The 27,634-nt window shown below is 39.2% G+C and overlaps 1 protein-coding gene across 40 annotated transcripts in view; it reads left to right on the top strand.

Moving 5' to 3' along the window:
• Elavl2 (ELAV like RNA binding protein 1) overlaps positions 1-27,634 on the top strand; it is a 188,576-nt gene that overhangs the window by 86,402 nt on the left and 74,540 nt on the right. For 19 of the 40 annotated variants that reach the window (XR_003954881.1, NM_001374237.1, NM_001347149.2 and 16 more), the window contains 2 exons: positions 2,044-2,134; positions 4,853-5,096. Coding sequence is in view for 39 of the 40 variants with exons in the window: in XM_017319991.2 (XP_017175480.1) it covers positions 2,044-2,134; positions 4,853-5,096 (335 nt within the window). In the remaining variant the exon portion in view is untranslated. The remainder of the gene's footprint in view (positions 1-2,043; positions 2,135-4,852; positions 5,097-27,634) is intronic. The other 21 variants (NM_207685.2, NM_001177883.2, NM_001374238.1 and 18 more) reach the window with 3 other exon arrangements.

Below are 27,634 nucleotides of genomic sequence, written 5' to 3'. Positions count from 1 at the left end.
GAGGCCCATGGTCCCATCAAAGGGATCCTCACCATTATCCCTTGTAGCTCAATGCAAGTATAGAATATTCTAGATTGATTTATGAAAGTGCCTTTTCATAAGTTATTGTGCTGAGAATAACAGGATAAAAAGCAATCTGAATTGGCACAATTGATGTCTAAATTAAGAGATGAACATATATGAAACATTTTTTTAAGCCTTAAAATTAATGGCTCTGTTTCACTGCAATACAGACAGCTTTTTCTCCTTTCCAAAGAGCCTCAGAGCCAGTAGAGCCTATAAATAGCGCACAGCCGGGTAGTCTGTGGTGGATTGAGTGGAGCAGGATCACCTGTCCTTAAGTGAAGGGGAAGTAGCTTTACATTTTTAGTAACTGAATTGTTGGCCAGCATAAAGGTAAGGGCCGTGTGAGCAACTTATTTATAACTTCCCATAAAGGTGTGTGTCTGCCTCAAGCGGGGAGACTGTCTGGCTCTGGGAATGTAAAAGTGCAGTGGAATCACTTTCCATCAGCGGCTTTCTCAGCTTAGTGGCTTCAGTGAGACTGTTCACATCTCTGGGGCTTGCAGAGGAGGGCTGTCAGGAGATCAGCTCATTAGTGTCTCTCTCTTATGGAACATAGGGGATGAGGCCATTCAATCATTTTAACCATGGTTTTAGATAATGTTTGCATATTAACTCCTGAATGTGTCCTGGGCATACATTTTGGCTTGGTTTAACCTGTTGGGTGTGGTTGTCCTGCTCCATAGTTGGGCTCTTGTCAAACTATTTCATGGCTATAAATAAAGCACTTTACTATCTCAGGTTCAGTGTAACTGTACGATGATGAACTGTACAATGAAAGACAGCAGGGTTAGACTGAATTCTCTGGCTAAGGTGGGAGAAAGGAAGGACAGCAGGACATCTGCATGCACCTACTGAGAAGGCTTTAAATCCTCTCACAGATGCCAGAGTCCACTCTGTTCACATTTCCTGTGAATCGTGTGCAGTCAGGCTTTGCACTCTGAAGCTCAAACTTGCAATTCCTAAAATATAAGGAGATAGTTTTCTCAGCCCTTGTTCATTATTTATTTCTGAGTCTGAATTTTCCTATTGCTATGTTTGTCATTTTAAGCATATGGGTATATAGCTAAAAAGTAAAGGTTGGCTTTTGGGCCACCATCAGAGCTCTGTTTAGTTTTCAGGCAAGCTGAAATAAAGGATAAATGGCCTATTAATGCTATTGGAGGCCTCATGGCAGGACTAATTTTCAACTATGCTGGGTTCACAATTTACATATTATAAAAATGTTCACTTGATATCATTCGGGGACAAAGCTGACATCCTAAACACTCATTACTCCAATACATACATACATACATACATAATCCTATTTATTGATATAATTATTTCAATTGAAAGATACTGGTTTACTGCCTCTTGGTATATGTGAACAGTTCTGGGTGAAACTGGCAGAGACTAGTGTGACTGTAGTGGCAGAATACCCTCAGGGGAACTCGATTCCCTTTTAATTTGAAGTCCCAAGATTAAGGATCATTTGTAGTATAATGTAACAGTGTGGGCAAATACAGCTTCGCTTAATGTCCCTTTGATATTTAGGAGAGAGAATGCTTTTATGCAAAGCAATCACTTTATGAATCGCTTGACTGCTTTTCTCACTAAAATTTCATTCACATTTCCTCCCTTCTCCCACATCCATGAGAGGACTGCATGTAGTAGTATTTTCATTTCATTTATTTATTTATTTTTATTATTTTTGAAACGGAATTTAAAGTAGCTTTTAAAGATAGCTATCAAGACAAGTAGGTAGTACTGTTTTAAAAAATCAGACTTTAGCTACAAATACTTAAAATTTATGCAAGAAAACTACATGTTAAATTAAATTTGGAGAGATTAGATTGGAATTGCCTCAAATTCAATGAAGCCCCACTGCATGGACGATGCTGGGAAGATGAAGACAATCACTGTAAATTTGTGCAAGCTAACATGTTACATTACCTTGCTCTACTCTAACGTACGGTACTTTTTGTGTCCATATTGCAGACGGCAACTCCAAACTAACATGGCAGTCAGACTGTGTGATGTGGCTTCTCTGCTTAGAAGCGGTTCGTGGGCAGCAGAGCCTTGGACCGGGGTCTGTGGGATTTTTCTTAAATTCTGTAGGCTACTTTTTTTTAGCATGTTGCAGAAGTGCCGAGGCCATACCAAACACTTGAATCTTTAATTTGGCATACTACTCATTCTTACGTACTATGGTATGGCCATCATTAAGTATTAAAAGCACATTGCAATTTTAACTGTGGTGGTATATATAGATCAGAACCGTGCTGTTATATGTAACTGAAATAATTGAAATTAGGACTTTAGTGCAGACTCAAAAGAATGACAAGCTTTTTTTTTAAAAAACAAAACAAAAACAAAAACAAAAGTTTTGGTATGGTCTGAATACTAAGTTACCGTAATTCTTTACATTCTGTTTACTATGTATTTTTTTGGTTACTACATTTTGAAGTTATTTACAATTCCTGATTCTAAAAAAAATTTTTGAAATTGTAAATCTGGCTGAAAACTATTTGCCCAGTAACTGTTGAAGACTGTGCATTCTGTGAACAGTTGTGTTGAGCCTATCAATGGAATATGCATTATTTGGAAAATATAGCACATTAGTATCATTTTATTCAGAGCAGATGGTCCTATAGCTGAAAGATGCTGTGATTTTTTTTTTTTCAGTGCACACAGCCTACTGCAGCTGTTCACTTGAATGTTGGCTTAGGAGCTCATTCTTGCCACCTGAACATGGAAATAAATGTGCAATTAAGTGAGAGTGTTTGCTGTCCTTACTACACCCTACTAATTTCAGTCAATGAACGCTTATATTTCACACACCATCCCAGTGAGCTCTAGACGGAACCTCACATTTGGGGTTCTTGTACTTTGTGTACCTACCCTTACTTTTGCATGGTGGTTTACTTTAATAGGCCTTGGCCACTGTCTCTCATAGTACATTGTTTTTACAGTTGCTGAGTAGAGGTAGCCCGATGAGAGTTTTGTTGAGAAGAATAATTCACAACCAACCCACAAACTGGAACAGTCAGACTTTTACCAGATTTTCAAATAATGTCAATTATAATATATTTTGATATTTTTCTCATACAGAAGTCCAAAGATTTATTAATTATTCTTTAAGTATTCACTGAGAATACTTACCCAAGAAAAGTAGTTTAAATCTTGGGGTGGTGTGGGGGGAGTTCATTTCTTTGGAAAAGAAATGATGCTACTGAAAGGTTGCACATTGATTATTTCCTAACTACTCTGGCTTGAGTCCATTTTTATCTTGATTATACTGATTCTTGTCCCTCAGCAGTCTGGATCTGGTCAGTTGGCTAGTCTGTCTGGTGCTGCTTTCTTACGTAAACTTCTCTTGGCAATTGACATTTTGTATCCATAGATGTACACTTTTATTTTTTCTTAGGCAATTTGCTTTTTAAAAGACATTTTCCCCATTCACCTATAATCAGCCCCTTTCCCCCTCTACTTTGCTTTTTTTTTTTTTTTTCTTTTATCAAATTCTTTGCCTTTCCTACATTAAAGCCTCCTAAAGCTAGCAGGCCCTCAGTCTGCATTGTCAGGGCGGAGCAGTTCTGTGGGGAGCTGAGAGGTATATTGGACGTGACAGAGTGTAATCTTTTCACTGATGATTTGATTTTTGGATTCCCCCATAGTCTTGGCTGTCCAAAGTTGGACGATTATTGGAAAACACTTTTGGAGAGAGTGGGGCTGTGGTTCATAACTCAAAGCCCATCAAATTACTTTTAGGGAACTACATCCAAAATTGTATAATAACTGATTTTTAGAGTAGTTGGAACTGTTTCAGGCAATTTCCCCCAACTCTGCTGTTTATCTTTTGTTTGGTTTATGGACACCTTAGTACTTGTGTTTTCTATAGCCTTGGGCTGGCCTGTTTGGAGAAGGTGTGTTTATATTGTTGTTTTCATGAACTGGATATGCATTTTTGGTTTTGTGTTCTTAAAATTAGAGTCAAGGCAAAAATATTACCCTGAATTGTTTGTGGATGCTGTTTTGGTGCTATGGATCAAATATTTGTTGATGGTTATCAGCTGCCAAATTGACAAAATGGTTAAACAGAGTCTACAAATGTAGGCGAAATATTCATAGTTTTACTCCCAAATTAACCTACCCTTTCACTTCTGAACATATAACATCTATTTTTTTTTAATTTCTTACCAATGATAGCGGTAAAAAATAATGTTAATCAAAAATATTTCAGTATGTAACCAAAACAGTACATGTTGACAAATTTTTAATTTTGAAAGTACTTTTGCTCCTTTGCTCCTTGGTTTTGTTAACGGATGCCTGTCAGTCTTAGATAATTGACTCTTATGAACTGAAGACTCTTCTTCAGAATTACTCTATCACTTTTGTTTGTTTGCTTGTTTGTTTTGGCAGCATGTTAAGCATTTTTATTTTCTAGAATAATTTTTAGTCAGGACACAGTTCTGTGCCCTTTGGTATTAAATCACTTCCTCTGTGGATACTACAGGTAAGTGAGGGTATATGACTATACTCAGGATATGATTCTAGAAAATGTTGCAACATTTAAATTGTGCTTATGTGCATGTATGGAATATGTATGTAGAAATATAATTGCAGCCTTATGTTGAATAGCTTACTATGGAATACAATTAGCGTAGGTGCTGCACTTTTTGTTGAAGCTTTATTATAACCTCAGCAGGATGACTTGTGTTCAGTGACAAGTGTTTCACTCTTGGGTGGAATCTCTAATAGGTTGTGAAATATGAATTCTGACATTTCTTATTTTCTCTGTTTTTAGCAGGTAATTGCTGCCATGGAAACACAACTGTCTAATGGGCCAACTTGCAATAACACAGCCAATGGTCCAACCACTGTAAACAACAACTGCTCCTCACCAGTTGACTCCGGGAACACAGAGGACAGCAAGACCAACCTAATAGTCAACTACCTTCCTCAGAACATGACACAGGAAGAACTAAAGAGTCTTTTTGGGAGCATTGGCGAGATAGAGTCCTGTAAGCTTGTAAGAGACAAAATAACAGGTATGCAATTTTATGTAGATGTATGACATTTAAAGGACCATGGGTCAGAATATGAGAAAATGCTTTGGGAGGCCATATCTGATTTTTAAATTATTATATATATATATATATTTTACTGTTGTCTAAAGACCAGATCTCACTCTGTACTGCAGGTTGGCCTGCAGCTCACCATGTAGTGAGGCTGCTTTTGAATTCATAACAGTCCCATATTAGTGTACTGAATGCTGAGACTGCAAGTGTGAGCTACCATGCCTAGACGTATTTTAACTGAACACTGAATTTATTCTGAGATGTGTGTGTGACAGTTTAACCTTTGTTTCATCAGTACCCCTGAGCTTGCATGACTGAACATTTCAACAGTGAACGATAAGGAGAATATTTTGCTTTACAAAGGGGAGGGGGTACCTTAAAATAAAATTCTCCCACTAAGTCACTTTGGTCCTTTTGCTTCTAGTATGTATGAAAAAATACTGGCTAGTATGTTTTCAGTTAAATAATTGCAGTGAGAGAATGAGAGAATAATGGGAGTTGGTGCTCTGTTTCTTAACAAGGAAAGAGGATGTGGCATGTGGGCATCCTTTTTACTATAGAGATAAAGAGGAAAAGATGGAAAGTTGGGCCTAAGTAGCTCCCCATTTGCTGAATTTGAGTAATAGGTAGTTAAGAAATAATATTAGTATACCTTGTAAAAAATCTGAGTAAGTTCTTTTTAAAGCCCAAACCTATTTAAGGCGCATGTTCTTGGAATAGGAGTTAAGGGCTCCTACTGGAATTGTTTTAAAATACTAAAACCATATGACATGACATTAAGTATAGATAGACCCCATGGTCTTTCATGTGAACTTTGGTAGGTCATACAACTACTTTACACAGTCTGTGAACAAGCAAATCATACTAAGTTTTGAAGTGACTCAAATTTCCTTAAAAGTGATATGAAGGGTCGGGCCAGGCAGTTGAGTAACTGGTCATGTGACCATGAATAAGTTAGTTCCTGGCTTCAGCTCTAGTTAATTGACAGTAAGAGCAGAGATCATACTGGGGACATTTAGGACTTCCATCTAGGTGATACTTTGAGCAGCTCTGTAATCGAAGCTCAGAGTCTCATTTTTTCAAGATCTCTAAGTGCCTGGAGCCAATGTCTATGCCCGAGCCTCATTGTTTTGTTCTCTGAAGCTACAGACTGAAGACCACAGACAGGTTATCCATTCATATCAGATCAAAAAGAAACCCATTGTCTCCAAGACATAGTGAATAATCCTGTCTTTAGCTAGTTGTGTTGCTTCTGTGTTCATTATCTTATCAGGAGAATTCTTCAGTTGTTGAGAACTCACACTCAAATTTCCTTTCATCTTTGTGTGTGTGTGTGTGTGTGTGTGTGTGTGTGTGTGTGTGTGTGTGTGTGTTTCAAGGAGTAAAGAATGGTGATTGAACCAAACTCTTCATTCATGCTATAGGCGAGGTGCTATCACTGAGCTGTATTCCTGGCTGCTTTTAGGTTTCCTTTACAAACAGAGGACCACCAGTATATGAATTTAATAGAGAGGTTTTGAAAAGTTGGGCAAGGTAGAAAACAATTCTGTCCCCTATACTGGATTTTATCTTTAATTTTTTAGTACAAATTTTTGCACGTATTTTTTTTAGGCTATTTGAAATAAGTAATGAAGTGTGATAAATGGCATGCAGGCTGTAACATCAGTTTCTGTGATTTCTTGTTCAATTGCTCGGTGGCCACCCTACCAATAGAGGATGAAGATGCTTGACTAGTCTGTAAAAAAAAAAAATCACATTTCTTTTTTATGAAACTGGGAGTGGTTAAGTGAAAACATTAAAAAGCTTATCCATCTTTCATATTAGACATTTGCCACAGAAATCATCTTAGGGGATTTTCCGTATCTTATCCGTGGGTAGATATCAGCTGGAATGATCTTATTTTTTCATAAGCCCTTTACAGGGCTGTTATGAGGCATCATGGGGTAAATTTGAGTTCTCAGTCTTCGCATCTATGGGCTCTTTGGCTTCAGTGCAGTAAGCAGTGGTAATGGAAACATGGCTTACCTCAGACACAGATGCTGAAACGGAATTGATTCTTGATGTTCTTTTGCTTCACTCTCCTTGCAGTTAGAGAGAGTCTGTGATTATGTCATTTCTATTAAGATACCAGGAGAGTATATTAACTCACAGCAGTGCCTAAAACCAGTGCAAGCCCAAGCTAGATCAAGTTCAGCGTGGCAAAGGGAGGTGGGCACACAATCCCGCCCCTAACCATGGAGCGATTTGCAGTTGTTAGCTGATGAGAAAATAAGGGTGAGTTTTCTTTTAAGAGTGTAGCCCCTGGTAAGTTGACTGTACTCCAGTGGAAGACCACACATTCAAGAATATTTTGGGTCATACATACTGGTCTTGAGGGTTTCAAAGAAAATTCTTAGATAGAGGGATTGGGTGGATAGAGAACTTAGAGGGGGTGAATCTAGGAGTTGTTAGTGAGGTGAATATTAGGCAAATGCATTGTATGAAACTTGAAACCCTTAACTAATAAAACCTGACAATTGGAGTTGGCCGTGGTGGCTCACTCCTTTAAAAAGTTCTAAGTTCTAAGACAGTCAGGTCTATATAGAGAATCCCCGTCTCAAACTCCTTCCCCCAAATAATAATAAAATAAAAACAGTAGACCCAAAATAGTTTAGTATGGGATAGAGTAAATACTTGGAGACAGACATCGTTCTTTATATTTCAATTTTTAATTTCAACTTGAAGTTTTTATAAAATAGTCACTGAGAATATAAGCAAAACTATCCGAAGAGCCAGTAGCAATTCCAGGAAATCCCACAGTGACTGGCATAGTCACAGTGTGTGTATCATAGTTACACTGTGGTTTTCCCATTCATTTCCTTTGAGATAGTTTTTTGCTATATAGTCCAGGCTGTTCTGAAACTGACCATTATTCTGGTTCAGCTTTTCAAGAGCTGGGGATTAGAAGTGTATGGCACTCAAATGGTTTAAAAGCTACAAAAGCCCCCAACAATTATTTAAGCACTTACCAAACAGTTTAGTCTGAAGTTCTTGCCACTGTGGTTCTGTCAGAGTTGATGTTTGTGTTTGTATGATGAACATGGTACTAGGAAGTGTAAGTTAAGAAGCCTAGGACTAGAACAGTGGCTAAGATTCTAATCTTTCATTATTTGCCTGGGCATTTTCTCTTGCCCATTCTTGGTGGTAAGAGCTTGCTTTGAATTTAGCAGCAGAACAAACTAATAAATAATTAGGTAGAATAGAACTTTTACAGAGCTATCAATGGGCCATTTTGTGGAGAGGGTGTTGTATTTGGAAAGAGAATTCATGAGTTTTGAGGTCAAGACTGAAGGTTATACCACATAGATAAGAACACCCACATTTCTCTCACAGTCAGATCTTTGGCTGTGTACTTGAGTGTTTTAGGTCAGTGATTCTCACATTTGGTGACAGATTTGCCTAAGAAAGAGAACAAAACCAACCAACCAACCTTAGATTCTGGACGTTTTGGAAGTCTCAAGTCAAAGCCCTCCACAGCTGATTGTGAAGGCTCAGCAGTTGAAGAATAATGCCAGTCTCTTGAACTTTGTGGGTGCCCAGGCATCTTCAGAAAAGCCAGTACATTCTAGCAAGTACAAGACACTTGGTGTCCTTCAGACTTCCTGATAGGAATCCTGAGGGAGTCTCAGAATACTATAGGAGCCTGTGAGTAACCTATGGAATTTTCTTTAGTTCTTCAGGAAGACAAGAGGGGTTCCTAGGTCTTCTACTCATTTGGTATTGGACTGCCTGAGTAAGGTGCTGAAATTGAGGTGCCTCATTCGTGACTAGCTTAAGCTTAAAGGGTTCCTTCATGACCACTGGTCTCTGATGAGTTCATTCTTAGCAACTAGGACTGGAGGTGTTACAATTCAGAATCTCGGGGCTCTGTCATTACCGACTACCTGCCCCCATGGGTATCCCTTAAGCAATTTACTTTCCAAAAGTGGATAGTTCTGTCATAATCGCATTTCCTTTTCTTGGAAAAGGAAGGGCTCCTAGAGTTACAGTTTGGGCCTTTGCTAATGGGGGCCCCTTGTTTTATCTTGGTGTGGTGCCTCTCTCTTACTCATTGAGGGCACCTTCTGTGCTGACTTTATTTGCATCCAGTTAAAAGTTTTTCAATAGACACAAAAAGAAAGACCAGATGTAAAGCAAACAAACAAAACCTCCAGGGATGCAGAGACTTTGCAGGTGTTGATCACCCTTGTTAGTTTGTAATTGAATGGTAACCAGAAGTGGTTTCCTCCCTTTAGGGGGGAGGGGAAGCCGAACTTTAGAGCTGGTTTTATCCTTGTTTACTCTACCAGAACACTGTGAGTTTCAAACATTTTATAGGATTCTCCCTCCTTTTAAAAGGAAATGTAATCTTAACGCCTCAGGATTGAAATAGATAATGGTATCTCTTTAATTAGTCTAATACATACCTTCGAATTTAATAGCATTTGTTTACTTTCAGTCATAGCGGACACAGGCTGTTTTGATGAATGTTAATTTGAAAATACAATGCTGTATGTCAGTTATGATTTGGAGTGGATAGAGTGTCAGATGATCAAAAATTCTGAGACAAGTAGTTAACAACAGCAGGGTGTGGGTGGGCAGGAACTTCAAAAACTCCCATTCTGAGCCTCTGTGTTGTTTAATCATAAGGTTAGCGGCAAGGCTGCATGTGTTCCCAGGTCTGAAGCCCAGGATAAACACTTTGTAGATACCTATGTAGCCTGAACAATTTGTTTCTAGATTGTAGAGCTAAATTAATATAAAATAAAATTAGCATCAGAATTTTGGAACTACAATGAAAATTTGAAACATGTCAAACCAGAGGAACTTGTGGATTTTATCAGTATATCATTAGTAAATATTATCTTTTCATGTACCTTTTTCCTTTCCAAAGGTCATGCCAAAGTACAAGATTAACATTATAAAGACTTGTCACAAAAGTTTGAGAAGGCATTTGAATTTATTCCAGACTCTTTTTTGTTGTTGTTGTTGTTGTGTTACTCAAACTGTGTGTGTGTGTGTGTGTGTGTGTGTGTGTGTTGGGGGTATATGGCATTTGCATGTGAGTGTAGTGTATGGGTATGTGTGTGCTCTTGAATCTGTATGAAGCTCAGAGCAGGACAACCAAATCGTTCTCACATTGTTGCCTTGAGATTGGGTCTCATTAAACTACAAGCTTGTCCATCAGCTTGGTGGGCTAAGCAGGAAGCTCTGGGTATCTGCCTGTCTCTGTTGCTTAAAGTGGTTTGGCCATGTCATGGTTTTTAACATGGACGCTAGAAAATTTGAGCTCAAATCTAAATACTGAAGAAGTACTATTGCCCACTGAAACATCTCTCCAGCCCTATACTAGGTAGTTTTAAAATAATGTTTTCAAACTCATGTGTATATGTATGTATGCCTACATGAATTTATACGCAACTATGTGCATGTAGGAACTTGCAAAATCTAGAGGACAGTAGACTCCCTGGGGCTGGAGTTATAGGCCTTTATGGGTCACCTGATGTGGGTTCTAAGAGCTGAATCTCTGGGTTCTCTAAGAGCAGTAACCACTGTTAACTGTTGAGACATCTTCATTCCCTAAGGTCGGTATTTTTATAGAATAGTTTTGGTGTCGGTGTTGATTAATGCCAATACATAATTACTGAAATTTATACATACATACATACACACACACACACACACACACACACACACACACATATATATATATATATATATATATATATATATATATATATATACACACATATACATACATATGTACATATTTAAGAAGTTAGATACACTACCACTCTCAGAGAGGAAAATCTTCTAATCTGTTAGATTTACTGCATGAATTGAATACAGGAAATTAATGAAATTCAAAGAAGTAGTTAAATAAGGGGGTGAACAGAATATTTTTTAAAAGGAAAAGTTTGGTTTTTGAAGGATGGTAAATTAGAGGACAGCATTTAGAAAATCTATAGGGGGAAACAAAATAGAAGGAAGGTTGTTTTAGCAAGGTTTGTTTGTATGACCTTGTTTCAGGTCTGTAATGACCGAGGTCGTTCCTTTCCCTGATGTGGGCTGAGGAGCACAAAGACCCTAGAGGGAATCTGCCTTGCTTTTGGGTAGAACAGGAGCCAGGCAGGGGTCCCTGCTTGCCTTTGTTTGATTCTTGTCCATCTTTAGCTTAGGTAGTGCAGATCATTTTAGGGTGATATTGTGGGATTTCTGTTCAGATATGAGGCTGAATTATCTACTGTATTAGGTACTTTTCTATTAGTAAGATAAATACCATGATCAAAAGCAGCTTACATGAGGAAGCCTTTATCTTGGCTGATAGTTCCAGAGGAGAGGCCGTAATAGTGGAGAAGGATGGGATTGTCACTGGAAGGTGACACACAGGGAAGCTGGCTGATCACCTCTCACCTGAAAGCAGGAAGCAGAGAACCACCTGGGAGTGGGATGAGGTTATACATTATTCAAAGTATGCAGAGCTCCTCACATGCTAACATTTGGTAAACTCCCCAGGGCCATCAGCTGAGGTCTAAAGTGTTGAAACAGGTGAGTTTGTAAAGGACATTCTTACTTAAAGCACACCTACTCATCTCTATACTGGAGTACAGAATCAGCCTGCCTTTGATGTTTTCACTCATTCATTACCTTATTGGCTTGACTATCATAACACTACAATTTATTTTCTTAGACTTTGTCAGAAATCTGAATTTACCGGGATATTTTAAAATTCTCACCAGATCATTTCCCTTGAATGCTCCTGAGCGGAGTGCTTGGCACTGAGGTTAGAAGTGTGCTTCAGAACTTGCCAGCTTCATCAGGGCTCTTTTTCTGCTAATTGACTTTCACCTGAGCACACTGCCGCTGCCACATTCTGTTGTGGAAACCCTTCCATGAAAAGGTCAACTAGAACAGATACTTCCTGGCATTTTATTTGTGAATGCCATTTGACTTGTTAGTTCTGTATACAGTGACTTAATTTCTTTCTTTTTTCTTTTTTTTTTTTTTTTTTTTTACTCCTTACCTTTTCTTCTCTTTTAAGTTTTAGAATGTTAAATTTTGACATTGTTAGGGCCCCTCTTAATTGGACATAAACAATGCACACATTTTTTTTTCTTTTATTAAGTTTTGAGGGAAGGTTTTTTAGCCCATACTTGGTTTGAACTCATTGGATAGCCAAGGCCAGCCTCAAAGAACTCTCCTGCTCCCAGCTTGTGAGTCTTGGGGCTACAGATGCACACCACCATACCTGGCTCTGTAATTAGGTCCCTTTTGAGGGCTTTGAGCGTTAGAATCGCACCGGTAGCCCTTAAATGTATCGTGAAGAAACAGATACTCAGCTAAAAACGATATACTGGGGCTGTCGGTGCACAGCGATCGATCTCTCAGCAGAGTGCCACCTACATCTCTGTCTCATTTGAGGGCTGACCATAACTATAATTTCAAATAAATATTCCTACTTTTTACTTTATATATCCTCAGAGGAAAGATTTTTGCAAGGGATTTTGTTTAAGCTGTGTTCTTTATTCTCATGTTAAATGGGTGCAATGTAGATTTATCAGAACTTTCTAAGCACTTATATTAAACACTAATTTTGAAAGTTATACTCCATTTTTATAGGCTCAGGTAATGGTTTAACTGGTAAGGCCATGAGTGAGCAAACGTGAACCTGTGTTCAGTTAGACTGCTCAACGCTTACGTGAGAAACCTGAGTATGGCTGTTGGCACTGTAACTCTAGTGTGGTAGTGTTACATAAGACACTTGAGGATCTTGGGGGTTTACTGGCCACTCCGCCTAGCTAAAAAGCAGCAATCTCCATTCAGGGAGAGACCCTCTCTCAAGGGACTCAGGGAGAATGTGATGCAAGAGGACACCAGATATCTCCTGGCTTCCATGCATGCTCTGGGCACCCAATTACACATGCTCAGACATGCATGCACACACTCATCACTACATTTTTTTTTTTTTTAATCTTTGGGTTGAAGTCTATCCTGGCCATTTGGCTTGTTTTCTAACCTTATTGGAATTGTTTGACTCTGAACTTAAATTTGGTTTTGGGAAAACATCCCCTAATACACTTACTATCTATAATCCTTAGTTTCCATGGTCTGGGAAGAATACAAAGCTTATTTTTTAGCCTATATGTGAACATCATCCCTGGGAGATTAGACAAAGAAGGAATAGTAAGTTAAAGGAGCCTAGGAAGGTTGTTGATGCTTTTATACCAGCCTCGGTGAGCTAGAGCTCTGCTGTATGGGAAGTGTTCTATGTGGGGTGTGTGTGTGTGTGTGAGAGAGAGAGAGAGAGAGAGAGACAGAGACAGAGAGAAAGAGAGAGAGAGAGGAGAGAGAGAGAGAGAGAGAGTGTGTGTGTGTGTGTGTGTGATGGTCTGACTTAAAGCTTGACTCCCAGTGGGATATTACTGACCTAGAAACTAAGCGTGTTGTTACATTTAGCTGTAAGGTGTTGATTAGCAAAGTGTCACCGAGTGACTTGCTTGCACTTTTATTGACGCCTGTCCCTTCAACTGACTATCCCTTTAATGTAAATCACAAATCCTCCTGCTAACGTTCTGATTTCATCCACTAAGGCATCCAGATAGAGAAGTACAGAGAACAGTGGCTTGGATGTAAGGAAGCCCAGCATTTCTGCAGTGTTAGCAGATCACAGGACTTAGAAGAAGAAAAAAAACGCTGTCTCTTTGTTTTCTTTTCTGTTGAAACATTCATTGAAAACACTTAAAGCACTGCTTCGTTCCCTCACACAGATTTCTACAGACTTCAGTTTGTGTGGGGATGCGGGGCGATTTCCGCAAGGGCATGGTTAACTTAGCAGATGCAGTTTTACATCTTGTTTTCCTTTTCTGTTAAGTCCTTATGCATATTGCGAATTAGAGTTTATTTTTAGTTCTTAATGAGTCCTTCTCTCATCATTGTACTTTTTGTTGCAATTCTGTTTTCAACATAGTGCTTTGATTTCGAAGGGAGCGAATGTGTATGACTTACCAATTTTATATTTACACCGTCTTCTGCTCAATTAAAATGGTATGTTTCTCTGTGTAGGATAACAGACTTATTACCTTGCCCATGATCTCTCATAGCCTGTTTGACCTTGGACTCTACCTTTAGGAAGTCAAATCTTCCTTTTAAGAAAAACTTCAGGGGAGGTATAAATGCAGGTAAACAATAAACTAGAATTACTGTATGGTCTTCAAGGTCACTGGAAGGTTTACTGCCTCCCTCGTTGATGTTTTAATGTCCTCATAAGGAAGAGCTGATCATTAACACCAGAGTCTACAATCTAACTGTCCTCTGAAATCTTCCTAACCTTGGGACTCATATGAGAACTCTTCATCACACAGCTGGAATGGATGATGGTTCCTCTTAGTCTGCTTTATATTTTTTTGTTCCATTAATTAATTTATTTATTTACTTTACATCTGGAACCCAGCCCCTCCCCCAATTCTCCTAGTTCCAATCCCTCACACAGTCCCTCTCTCCATTCTTCCATCTCTGCCTCTTCTGTTCTGAGAAAAGTGTGGGCTGGGTACCATTCCACCCTAGCACATCAAGTCACTGCAGTCCTAGGCACACCCTCTTCCACTGAGGCCACCATACAAAGCAGCTCAGTTAGGGGAACAAGATCCACAGGTACGCAGCAGAGTCAGGGACAGCCAACCCCTGCTTCAGTTGTTGGAGGACCCAAATGAAGACCAAGCTGCACATATGCTAAATATGTGCATGTATGCTTGTTGCTTGGTGGTTCAGTCTCTGGAAGCCTCCAAAGATCCAGGTTAGTAGATTCTGTTGGTCTTCTTATTGAGTAGGTATACATTCCAGGTCCCTCAATCCTTCCCCAAACCTTTCCACAAGGCTTCCTGAGCTCAGGTCAGTTGCTGGTTGGAGCCTCTCAGAGAACAGTTATGTTAGGCTCCTGTCTATAGCATAACAGAATATCATTAATAGTGTCAAGGATTGGTTCTTGCCTATGGGATAGATCTCAAGTTGGGCACTTACCTTCTCAAACACAAAGAATTGTGATTTAACATGTTAAAATTTCAATGTCTCATACCATTGTTTTAAACCTTTAAATTACTGGTGTTTCTAGGTTCTTATTGAGGGGATGATTCATAGGTGTTAGAAAAGATGAAAATACAGAATTCTCAATACTGATCTGTAACATATATGAATATACATCCATATATTTCCCTTTATAAAGTATTAGAATCCAAAAGCTTTGACAGAAAGCAAAGGTAACATTCAATAGCCCCTCCTTTCAGGTTCTGGAACATCTATCTAAATCTAGACCTGGTATTAAAAGTCGATACAGAATGAAGCTAGAGGGATAGTTCCGCAGTTAAGAGCATTGGCTGTTCTTCAAGAGAGCCTTGGTTAGATTCCTGGTACCTGCACAGTACATTCCAACTGTCTCTTACGCCAGTTGCAGAGGAACGGACGCCCTCTCCTGGACTCCAGCATTACTAGGAAAGTTCATGATATACAGACAAAATATCTGTACACACAAAATAAAAACACATCTTTAGAAAGTAGATTCAGAGTCCTCTGTGGTTAGCTTCCTTCCTGCAGTTCAGAGTTTGGAAGACACTGTATCTGGACCTGGTCTTCAGTACAAGGGAGCCTTATGTTCTTTCCTGGCTTTAAGCCAGGTGGCTATTTTCCAAAAAACCCTCCCTCCTTTTGTTGAGGGGTCACAAGGTATCAGATTTCTCCAGTAGGTGCTGACAAATAAGAGTGAGAATTTCCTTCTGTTGTTTGGCTTTCCCATTTACTAACTCCCTTTTCCAAGTACCCTTCCATGAAGAAATGTGTTCTAAACCCTCAGAGTAGAACCATTATTCATCCAGTATCGTCTTGAAGCTGCCTTGAGGGGCAGATGCTGACACACATGACGTTAGGAACAAGTGGGCAGTGGCTGTTTTGCAGCATGTTAGCTTGTCACTGAGTAGAAAAGTCTTCCCTTTAAATCTTAGGTCCACACCAAGAGCTCCTGCCTTCCCATTCAGCACCAGCTGCATTCTTGCTGTAACAAACATCCTCCCACTCTGTGACTGGGGACATCATTCCATCTCAGTGACTGACAGTTCTTGGTTCAGGAGTTGGCTACTGATGGCTGAAAAGCAATTGTACGTGCTCCTGGCTTAACAGAAAGTCCCCCCTCCTAATTTTATGAATTTAAAATAATAAAAAACTAATATTTCTCATGGTTAAAGTCTTAAACTTTTAAATTTACTCCGCCCCACCCCCGTCAGTGCTGAGGATTGAACCCATGGCCTTGCAGATGTTAAACTTGAGGGGGGAGGAAGAGGTCCTCTGGCCAAGACTCTTATGTCTTATTTGATCACAGTGATGGCGCTGCCGTTCAGCCTGTGTGAGAACTTTGGATATGTTTGGGAACATGTGCACTGTTGCATTTCTGATTTATGGAGTGATGCTTGTGTGTCATGGTTGGAGTAAGCAGAGAACTAGTCTTAGGAGGTGGGATATTCAGAGTGGTCCAGGCTTTTCTGTTGCTGTTCTGAGCTGGAGTGCAGCAGCAGTCTGTGTGGTTTGCTAATGATTTGATGAGTATACCACCTGGTAGAGGGGTTTTTGTTTTAGTCCCTTAGGTAACAGTAAGAGGAGGATTTCTCTTTGGTTTAGATGGAAAGATTTGTAAGGAACTTTGTGAGTTTAAGGAAAGTTGTTTCATTTTCTTTTATTTAGACCATTCTGCATGTGACTTCTCTTTTATAGTGTGATAGGAGACTAAGTGGTGGGCATTTCCTCCAAGTCAGCTACAGAAAGCAAGGCCAATAAAAGGACTAAGAGTCACTTAGGCAGTTTGCCTCAGGATCCAGGTTTATCTTTTCATCTTTTGACTGTTTTTGAAAGACACAGTCTCACTCTGTCTCAGGCCTGAAGCTCAGTCTTCCAGCAATTTTCCTTCTGAGTGCTGGGATTACAGGCAAGAGCTACCAGACCTAGCTCATGTTGATGTAGGCATTTGAAGAGTCCATGGCAGGAGGAGATTGAGGTGGAGACATTATCTGTCTCCTTTGATGTCTCAGTAACCCTGAGGCTGCTCTATAGCTGCCTCCTCTTTCTTCCAATCACCTTTGCATCTATTCTGGTAAGTTCCCCTTTGCTAATTAGCCAGAGTAGATTTGTATTTCTCTTGATTTGTGCCTTAATGAATCGTACTTGTGTAATGCATATGTTTAATGCTTTCTGTCAGAGATAGCCTACACACACACACACATGATCTTATATATCTATATGATATCTAGAACCTACAAGTAAGACAGACCTGAAATTCTTGTCTTCCTGGAACTGGTGCAATTTATTCCTATAGTTACCCCCAGTTGTGCCCATTTTTCTGCAGATGATATAATTGTCATCTTCAACTCAGTCTGCCATAGTTGTCTCCTCCATTTAGCTGTCTTGAGTTCTCAGCAGAAACTTTATGTCTTAGTTTATTTGTTGTGTATTTATGCCTCCTAAGTACCTGCTGTAGAATCGTAAGTGTAATTATTTAAAAATAAATTCATTCAATGTTGCACAGTTATGTTGCAATTTGTATAAGCTTAAAGGAATCAGATATCTGTTCTGGTGAGGTTGGAGCAGAAGAAGCTTGATCAAGAGGACACCAAACTTTGGGAGATGGTGAAGAGAATCTTGCAGAAAACCCTAATTAGGCCATACATTCTAAACTTGAAAAAAAAAAGCCCCACAAAATTCCTTTGAAAATTGAAAAAAGCTCCACAGTCACTTAATGAATAGGGTTTTTAGTTGTTCATTTTTGAAAATCTTGTTTTACCTTTTTTTCTCTTTTCCTGGTGATTTCTTTTCAATTTTTGAGGCTGGCCTTGAACTTGCCATGTAGCCAAGAAAGAAAAAAAAAACGTTTAAAGGACTTAATTCGTAAATGATATGTATATTACATGACTGCCTGTTGTTGACATGTGAATGTGAGTGAAGTGCCTTTAGAAGCCACAGGAGGGCCTTGGATCCTCTCCAGTAGTTGGGAGCACTGACCTGGGTTTTGTCAGAACAGGGTACTCTGTTGACAGCCGAGCAGTCCTCTGCAGCCTGCTCCCCTGTTCTTTTCTTAATACTGGATAATGGTGCCAGGACATGTTAATTTTGATAGGTATAATATCAAGAGTTTTGGGATAAGCGTCATGGCTGAAAAGTGACTGTGTTCTCATGCTAAGATTCCACATTGAACTTAGGATAATTGTTGGGTAAATTTTGATGGCTGAGATTATCTTTAGTTGTTCTGTTCCGCACAAATTCTAAAGAATGGCTAGGAAAGTAAAGAAATTCTAGGTAACTATTCCATGTAATAAGTAGAAGAGATATCATTCAAACTGCTAAGTATTGTGGAATAGTTAGTTGAATCGAATATAAGTTTAATTTGTTATATTTTGGAGAATCGCGATACCTCTTTCTTCCCAAGAATGATGTTGCTGGGCATGGTGGCTCCCACCCATGATCTCGGGGCAAGAAGCAGAGGTGGGACAATTTAGAATTCGAGGACAGCCTTGGCTATGTAGTGAGACATTGTCTCAAACTAAATAATAGATAAAACACTGATGGGTATTGAAATAATGTTTATATTAATTTCAACTGATTTCAAAGGTATCTGAAATGTTTAATACATGAATAAGTCAGAAGTGTGGCGGTTTTTAGCATGGTACAACTGCTTGAGTGCTTGTGTTGAATGTAATTTGGGTGTGGATGTAGATAACCCTGATACAGTGTAAGTGGGGTTTCGTGTTCAGATTCTTTTCAGTGTGGTTTTTTTTTTTTTTTTTTTTTTTGGTTTTGTTTCTGTTTTTTTTTTTTTTCTTGCTAAGAAGTATCTAGTTTGAGAAAAATCAAGTAGTCTGAATGTAAATGAAATACCTTAATAATGTTGCCAACTAAGGAGCCTAGAATAAGTACTTCATAGTTTGCATTGATTTGAGAATAGGACTCAACTAATCAGAGATCTGGCAGCATCACAAAATTATTCTGTCGCTTCTAAATAAAAAAGACCATTTTACAGTCTTTCCTGCTCTTTATAAATAGCAAGTAAGAATTTGTCAGTAACAAAACCAGAAAGTTGCTGAACACCAAAGGCTGTTGAGAGCCAGAAAAGAGCGGAGAGGTTGGCACTGAGTGAACACTTTATTTCTTTGAGTTTGCTCAGAATTGAACACATAATGCACTGTGTAGTGTTGTAACCTGTAGGAAGTTGTTTAACAAGCCTCACTCTAGCACATAGGGCTAAACATAGTTTTGGGAAGTAATTTGACAAGGGTAAGGCAGATGTCCACATTGTGAGCACAAGCATTAGCGAACACCCTTGGCTTAGCTTTTGTTCACAGATGAGATATGTTAACCAATCTAGGTATTGAATTTATAAGGCTATTTTGCAGATAGACTTAAGTCTCTAGTTCCAGAAACCACCTTTCTTGGGTCTAGTCTTGAATTTTTTTTCTTTTTCTTTTTTTTTGGGGGGGGGGCACAGAGTTGCTATATGATGTGGTCCAAACAGTGGGACATAGAAGTTATGTCGCTTATCAGATCATGTCAATATAGTTTCATCTGATTTTGTGAACACATAGCACATAGAACATATAAGCCACACAAGTTCCCTGGTGTCAGGTGAACAGGACAGGTGGAGCACTATACTCCACACGATAAATGACTTAAAATCTAGGCGATCACGAATAAGCCCCTTTTCAATTTCTATCCTGTTATAGATGATAGCATGGTAGTAAGAAAGATGACTTCTGTATTCAGAGTTTTCTTGTTTCGCAGGGAATATATACCTGGAAATACCAGCCGTAGTGCACTACATCTCTGGCAAGAGATTATGATGTCACTGTCACCATAGGACTACAAGGCAAGCTTCTGCCTGTGCACTTCAGTCAGGGTGATTTTTCTGTGGCACCAGTGCAGATAGAGCCACACTATTCCGTCATCTAACAATTCATTTTCCTCTACATATTAGGTTCTTTATTATAGTATTTGTGCTGAGTTTAGACTGGAGGTTTACAATATCCTCTCTTTCCAACTTTGCAATGAGGTGATTGTAGGGAAATGTGCATGCGTGCTATGAATGTGACAGTCATAGGAACTGTACCATTTTGTATTTCTTTTCAGAAGCCATCTGTTAATTGATGGGCATACAGCCATGTGGTCTGAGTGGTTTGCTGTAATATAAGCTACCCCTTAGCAAAAACAAAATGTGCATTTATTTCTTCATTGCCTGAACTTATAGGCATGGCTTTCATCTGACCCACAGACTTTACCACTTTTGTGAGTACTGCCAACTTCCTTGTCAGTTGGGATCCACTGGGGTTGTTCCTCTTTACTGCTTCAGAGACATCTTTCTTGAGGTTCCAGAGGCTGTGTCTGCAGTATTAAGTAGGTTTCCTTGGACCAAGTATTTAGATTCCAATCTGCCCAAACACAATGTTTCCAATGGGGGAATTTCTCCTAGATATAAAATTCATTGCTTTTGTGTGACTATTTTAAATTTAAAGGAAAGAAAAAATATGTTTTTTAAACTCTTGAAAAAAAAACAACTCTTGTTAACTGTGTTTGTTCATCAAATATAAACTAAGCAAACTGTTGTACACAGGAAGAGAAATCCTGGTATTTATATCTAAATCTTTGTGCTGAGCGAGGACAGTGACAGTCATTGCTTCATAGAATTTTTTTCACTGTATGATATTACCCATTATTCTTTCTGTAATGATTCTGCCTCTTCTCTAACCTTTCTTAACATGGTGTCACCTCTTTTTTTTTTTTTTTTTTTGTGATGAATGTAGACTTGGATTAAGTATAATTTGTGAGTCATGTACGCAATGTCAAAATAATGTCTTATGGTAAACTTCTTCCCACTTTCTGTCTCCTAATTAGAATAGCATAGTATCTGGATGTGGAGAACATTCACATCCATGTACATTTATATAAAGGAGACTTCAAAGATGCTACCCAGGGTAGCCATCTTTGGCTTTGCAGTTTAGAGATGTGCTGTCTTTCGCTGTGGTATATGTGATGAGAATAGTTGCACAGTTGAGACGCAGTGCTAATCTCTACTCACTGACAGGTCAGCAGGTCCCTTGTTCTTTTTCAAATGTGAGATGTTATCTGGGAAAGACTTGGCTTCCTACCTTAGCCTGGACTTGAGCGGACTGCTACAGGACTGAGTCTAGATGTTGAATGTTGGGTGAAAGGAGGCTTGTGGAAGACGTTGTTTATCCATATGAGTGAGAGGTCCTCATGTGGGCTGGGAAGCTTGTGGAGACTTTAATGATTAATCTTGCATCATCATTCCCCTTGCAACCACTGCAGACTGACTGTTTTCAGGTGTTGTTCCTCAGTGAGTGGGTCAGTCTTGTGTGTCCTGCATGCTAATCCTCCTGTAGAACAAGCTTGAGTCTCAGGGAGAGGCAGTTCTCTTGTCTCTGCAGACAGAGTGTCTCCTGAACTGCTGTCCAGATCAAAGACTTTACAAATGCCTCATCTTCCTGTCTTCCCCATGTGCTTTTTCTTGTTTCCTTTCATTTCTTTGTCAAGAAAACCCTGAATTTCATCTCTTGCTAGACTTCAGCTTTTCATGTTAGTCATTGGTTAATTAAAACTGGAGTGACCAGCCATGAATGTTCCCAGTTCATTTCTAGGACTGGCTTCTCTCTTATTTATGGTGGAACTTAACATTTTAAGCTTGTTAGGGCAGAGACTGTGCGGTATTGATCCCACCTTCTTTTCTACAGCTAGAAAACCATACTCAGAGTATGAAAGCATTTTAAGCAATCTGCTGAGGGGAGAAGTATCTTGTGTGGGAGACAGTTTTGGCAGTAACAAGCATGTTTGGCTTTAGTCATAAGAATTGCTTTCTGAGCTTCTGGAAGAGGAGTATGTAAATCAAGCTTCATTTAAGATGAATCTTGTTATAATGCAGATACCTCTCATCTATCTGCTTTATAATGATGGATTTGTTTTGAGGGCTTAAGTGGTTTGTGCACCTGCAGGATGCTAGTCCTTTTCTTTCAGAGTTTCTCCCCCAACCCCTTCCTTTTATATGTGGTCCTTTGGATGGATCAAGAAAGAACTGTAAAGTTTCAGTCAGTTGATTACACACAAAGGACAAGAAATCAAATGCAGGTGTATTTGGTTGGACAGCTGTGGTATCTGGGTGCACAGGACCGTGCTTCTAAGCGATGCCCAAGCTCCACTGAAAGCAGTGAACTTGGAGAAGTTAAGCTTGGGAAAATCAGCCTTGGATATTTGAAATCAAATTTGGTTTACTAGCTACCCCATGTGCCTTTGAGCAAGTTAATTATCATCTCTGAATCTCCACACTTATTATCTTTACAATGTTTATAAATGTGTGTACATAGAATTAAATGTGCTGAATCTATATAAAATGTGTTGCTCCATAAGCAGTGTTAGGCAGTAGAGTATTCTTTGCTTCCAGGCAGGTAGGTAGATATATTTATGGGCTATTGGGAATGGACTTTGCCCTTTAAACTTACAGGCCTTTTTGCAGTGGAAAATATAGGATGTTGAAGCTTTTGAATAAAATACATTCTTTAAAAGTATGTGTTCAAGAAGAAAATTTATCTCCAGAAGAATCTTTTATCATAAAGACCTGGTACGGTTTGCATAATCTAATGTTCCTTCCACAGTTAATATAATCAAATGTTTCTCTTTGAAATTTCGGACAAAACAGCCTTCCTAGTAAATTGCAAGGCTGACATAATGTCAAAAAGGCTACTAACTAATTATAGAGCTTAGGGGCTTAATTGTGTGTGTGTGTGTGTGTGTGTGTGTGTGTGTGTGTGTGTGTGTGTGTGTGTGTGTGTGTGGTATCTAAATAAAAATGCTGTTTTGCAGAGAGTAAAAGCCACATTAAGAAAGCTGCACTGCTTCTTAGTAGACTGACTGCTCACTGGTTTCTTTGTGTGAGTGTGTGCATGCACCCATGTGAAGATTGACACCAGCTGGTCATGAAGCAACAGCAGATGCCCTTTTTACTACCACAGTTGTTAACTGGCTTCCTGCTTTGCCACAATACTATTTTGAGGAATATAGCTCCTCTGCCCTCATCTCAAATGATATTTACTCGAACAACTGAACAACTCCACTGCCTCTTAAGCTGGCAGAAGACAAAGCAGAGACTATAAGTATCTGTGTGTATGGAGGTCCATATATGTTAATTCAATGGAGAGATTATTACAGACCCACCCCTTTAACCGGGAGTAGATCTGGCATTAGCTTAGAGTTGTTAATGTCCTAACTGAACTTTAGAGCCTGCGTTTTTGGTTACCTGTAATCTTTAGGCTTTTGCTCCCATCACAACAGCAGCCTTGCTATTTGAAGGTAGAGGTGCTGATGGCTCTTTTTGAACAACTATCTGAACTAGTAGGTGGCAAGTGCTGGCTTTTGTCTTTCCCACGTCCCCTTCGAGGTGCTCCACCATCTTACTCTTTCATACTGGAGAACTTTCTGAAGATTGGAATGAGAGGAATCCTTCTATTTTCTCTCTTCAGATTAAGCTCAATTTTCCCAATCAAGACATTCATAGTACCTAGTACAGCACTTGAACATTTGGAGGATTTAATATACTCTCTCTGTTCTCGATTACCTAAGATTGAATTGTGTGGGAGTTCTTAATGCTGTCTGCAAGGGTGATGTATTAAGAACCCACACTTTCGCCAACTTAAACAAGGTCACACTGCATTGCCAGCAAATTCATAATTACTGGGACTGGAACTGTAGGAAAATATAGAGCTTTACTAGTTGTATAATCAGGGCAGATATGGCCATTAAAATTAACTCACAGAGAAAATGCCCTGGTGCAGAGGACATTAGACGTTCCCCATGGAATTAGACTGTTTAGGTAATATTTACCAAATAATCACTACCTATAACTTTGATTTCAGCAGAAAAGATACAGTTTAAACTCTTTCCTTACTATCTCTGTATATCTGAAGTTCCAAAACCCGTTTAAAGTATTAGTTCCTTTGAGTCTCAGGCCAGCTTTATTTGCATTTGGGCAGAATGTGAGTTTTGGAGCCACCCATCTGTTTTGTGTTTGTGTGAACAGCTAGGGTGAACCCTGTCCTGGTGCTAATCCTTGGTAATGTCCTTTGGGAAGCTGGTCAAAATGCTCTGCATGTTGAGAGCTGGCCTAGACTATAGTAACAGGATCCTGTCAACAGCTCCCTCTTCATGTGATCTGATTCATTAGAGGGCAGCAAGGAGCTGTTTGGTATGACCCAAGTTAGTGGCTATTTAAATGGAATAAATCATTGCATCTGGAGGAGATTTAGACTGAGAGAGACTGGGCCTTTGGAGAGAAACTTGACCAGGAAGCATTGTGTCCCTCTACTCCCCGGGTTCTCTCTTCCCTTTCCCCTGCTCTGTGGTACCCATGCCATGAGATATTAAGAAAGCTTGGAAAGTCTGCGTTGTGCCGCTCTGGTGCCAGAGTTGCAGTGCACAGCCTGTCTGAACAGACACACATGATGGGAGCCCAGGAACAGAGAGTCCATCTGAAGAAAGACAACACATTTGCAACTTTATTGTGTATGGGGAGGAGGGAGAGAGAAGGGCAGCACAATAAGAGAACTAGGTTTTTATAAAAAAAAAAAAAATTCCCCCTTCGAAATAAAATTCTCCAAATCTTGTTTTTTTACTTTCCTACCCCTCTTAGTCAAGGTATTTAGCTCTACACAGGGGCTGTTGGGCGGTTGCAAATCTTTCTTCCTTTTTTCCTTCCTCAAATATTTCACTGTTAGACTTCAGGATGCAAGAGTGTTGCTTGACAGAGGACCATCAGCAACCTGTTTCTGATAACTCTGGGATTTAAAAGAGACCCATGCTGCTTTTATTCTGTTACTTCATAAAACATTACTACTTCTCTAAATGAAATAAGAGATACGCATCAATCAGTGTACTCACCTTTTATTGTTGATTCAACTACCAGGTTTTTACAGAATTCACTCTGCATTTTATTTGACTTGTTCATGAATAGTCTCGGCAGACTTAATTATATTAGTGAAAAAGCACTTTCAACAAAATTATATGCTGACATCCCATAATTCATACTTACAGATTTGTGAAACAGATTTATGTAAATCTATCAAATTACTCTATATAACATTATTTTTTTTAAATTGAGATTTCATTTTAACGGTATTTATAGAAAATTTTCATACGAGAAATTTTACATGAACTATTTTAAAAAATAGCTCGAATGACTCCCTTATGAAGACAGAATACTGTAACATTTGAGCATCTCATCTCCATGTTCTGTGATCCATCTGGTACAAGACAGGGGCAGGGGAACATATTCACAAGGGCAGCTTTAGCCCTCCTTGAACACAAGATAACTGCTCTTAGTACCTTCATCTCTTTGTGGCTGGCTCATTCATTTGGTTACCGAACATTTACTTACTAAATAGTGATAGGGCCTTTGTCAGGAGCTGAGGTCCACTTGCCCTACTTTGGTTAGTACCAAAATGGAATGATCTGCCTATATTCAAATTAGCCCAGCATGCATCCAAATTGCCTAATATACATATATGGCAAAATAAAACATAGTATGAGGCCCGTTGGAGAGCTAATAGGGAGAACTTTTCATCGCTACTAGTGATGGACACTGAACATGAGGAGTAGTTAGGCATGTGGTGTCAGGAAGTGCTTTCGTAGAGGGTCTCAGAGGTTGGTGTGAGTAAGTCACTTCCGGAAGTGTGCTCTAGCACTGGCACCCAAATGTGCAGAGTAGGGCAAGTCTGAAGGATCAGCAGAAACAACCCTGGTAGAAGAAAACAGAAAGAGAGTGATCATCTTAGAAAGCATGGGTGTGGTTAGCTTGTGCGTTTTAGGAAGGCTGCCTATGTATCAGTAGTGGAAGATGGCTTTCACCTTGGTTTCAGAGCCTAGAGGAGAGAGTGATTATTCAGAAAGAGTGGAGAAGCAATAGACCAAGTCAAAAAATTAATAACAAAGGATGCCCAGCTGAGGAAGAGAGGCAAATTTAGCTGTGTAAGTAGATGGCATGCTGATAGGAAGTCATTTTAGTCACTGGTCCAGGACCCACTTCCTACTGGTCTTATATCAGACATTATTATCAGGATGAGGTCCACCCTGCTGTGTTTAAAGAGCATCAGCACCCCTTCTTCTGTTTCTCTCTCTCACCCCATTTGATGGTTCTCCTTGTTCCTTATTCTTGTTCATTGTCTCCTTAGACTGGAGGCTTGTGATGAAGAACACTAATCAGCATACTCATAGGCCTAGCAAGATGTAGGCCTTTGCAATAGTGAATGAATGGATACTTAAAGAAATACTTAAGTATAACTTTTCCCCACAAATTCTTGTTGAGAAGGGTCTCATTTAATATTGGTTAGATAAGATTAATATGCCAGGTTTTTAAATAAAGAATTATGGCAGTCTGCTGCCTTTAGTTTTAGACCTAAGGGGTTAATTTGATATTTTGTACACTGGTAGTAATTTCAAATAGGGAAGGGAAAAAAAAACTAAATAAAATGACCTTTGAATGAAACAGGTCCAGAAGATTGTGTATTTTTAATTAAAATATGCAATTAAGTTTTTAATTAAAGTATGCTGTTAAAAGCAATGTAGGTGGCTAGGGAGTGGCTAATGCCCTGAATTACACGGTTTGGGATAAATTGGCATTTACTGTGTTCCCACAGTGTCACTTCAACACTAACAGATTCTTTTCCTGTTTAGCTTTTCTTCCTCTGACCCCCAACACTATTTGCATAGTCCCCTCTTCCTGCTAGGGCCTGCTGGGGTGTTTCAGTTCTGTGCTCTTAGCCATTGACCATGGTTTGAGCAGCGTGTTCAAAACTGCTTTTGTGTCAGTTGTATTTTAGACATGGTTTTCTATCTCTTGTGAAGGAAGGCAGCAATACTTTCCTGTGGCATGTATGTTCAGTTAAAAAGCATGCAAAAAAAAAAAAAAAAGACATGTACAACTTGGCTGGAGTGTGGTGCTAGTCCAGAGAGCTCAGTACTCCTGTGAGAATAGCTGTTTAACTGTCCATCAAGTTGTTTCCCTAGGGAAGTTCTGGAATTCTTGCCATAATGTTGGAGCCAAGGCTTGGATTAGTGGTTCTTAAACCTTTGAAAGCCTATGGGCACAGGTAGCTTGGGAAGGGAGCTGGGAAGCATGGGATGCTAGTTCTGCTTTTAAGAAATGTTTTGTTTTTGTTTTTTTTCATAATGAACTATAATTGGAATTTAAATGTGGAGTTTTGTAAGAGTGTTTCCAAAAGTGAACTTTAGTTTGGGGGTAATTAATGCATGTGTTCTAAACTCAGAGTAACTTGGAATATTTTGAACGATATGGGAAAGGTGTTTGGTTCCTAAGCCTTCCCTGGTGTAGGTCCTGCTGGTAAGTAACTATGGAACACAGGAATAGAAAGACGAGCTAGGTCTTGGCTCAGTAGTTTTCACAGTAG

This window comes from Mus musculus, chromosome 4 (genome assembly GCF_000001635.26).
Source record: "Mus musculus strain C57BL/6J chromosome 4, GRCm38.p6 C57BL/6J".
NCBI lineage: Eukaryota > Metazoa > Chordata > Mammalia > Rodentia > Muridae > Mus > Mus musculus.
This window is presented reverse-complemented; position numbering and strand designations above follow the sequence as displayed.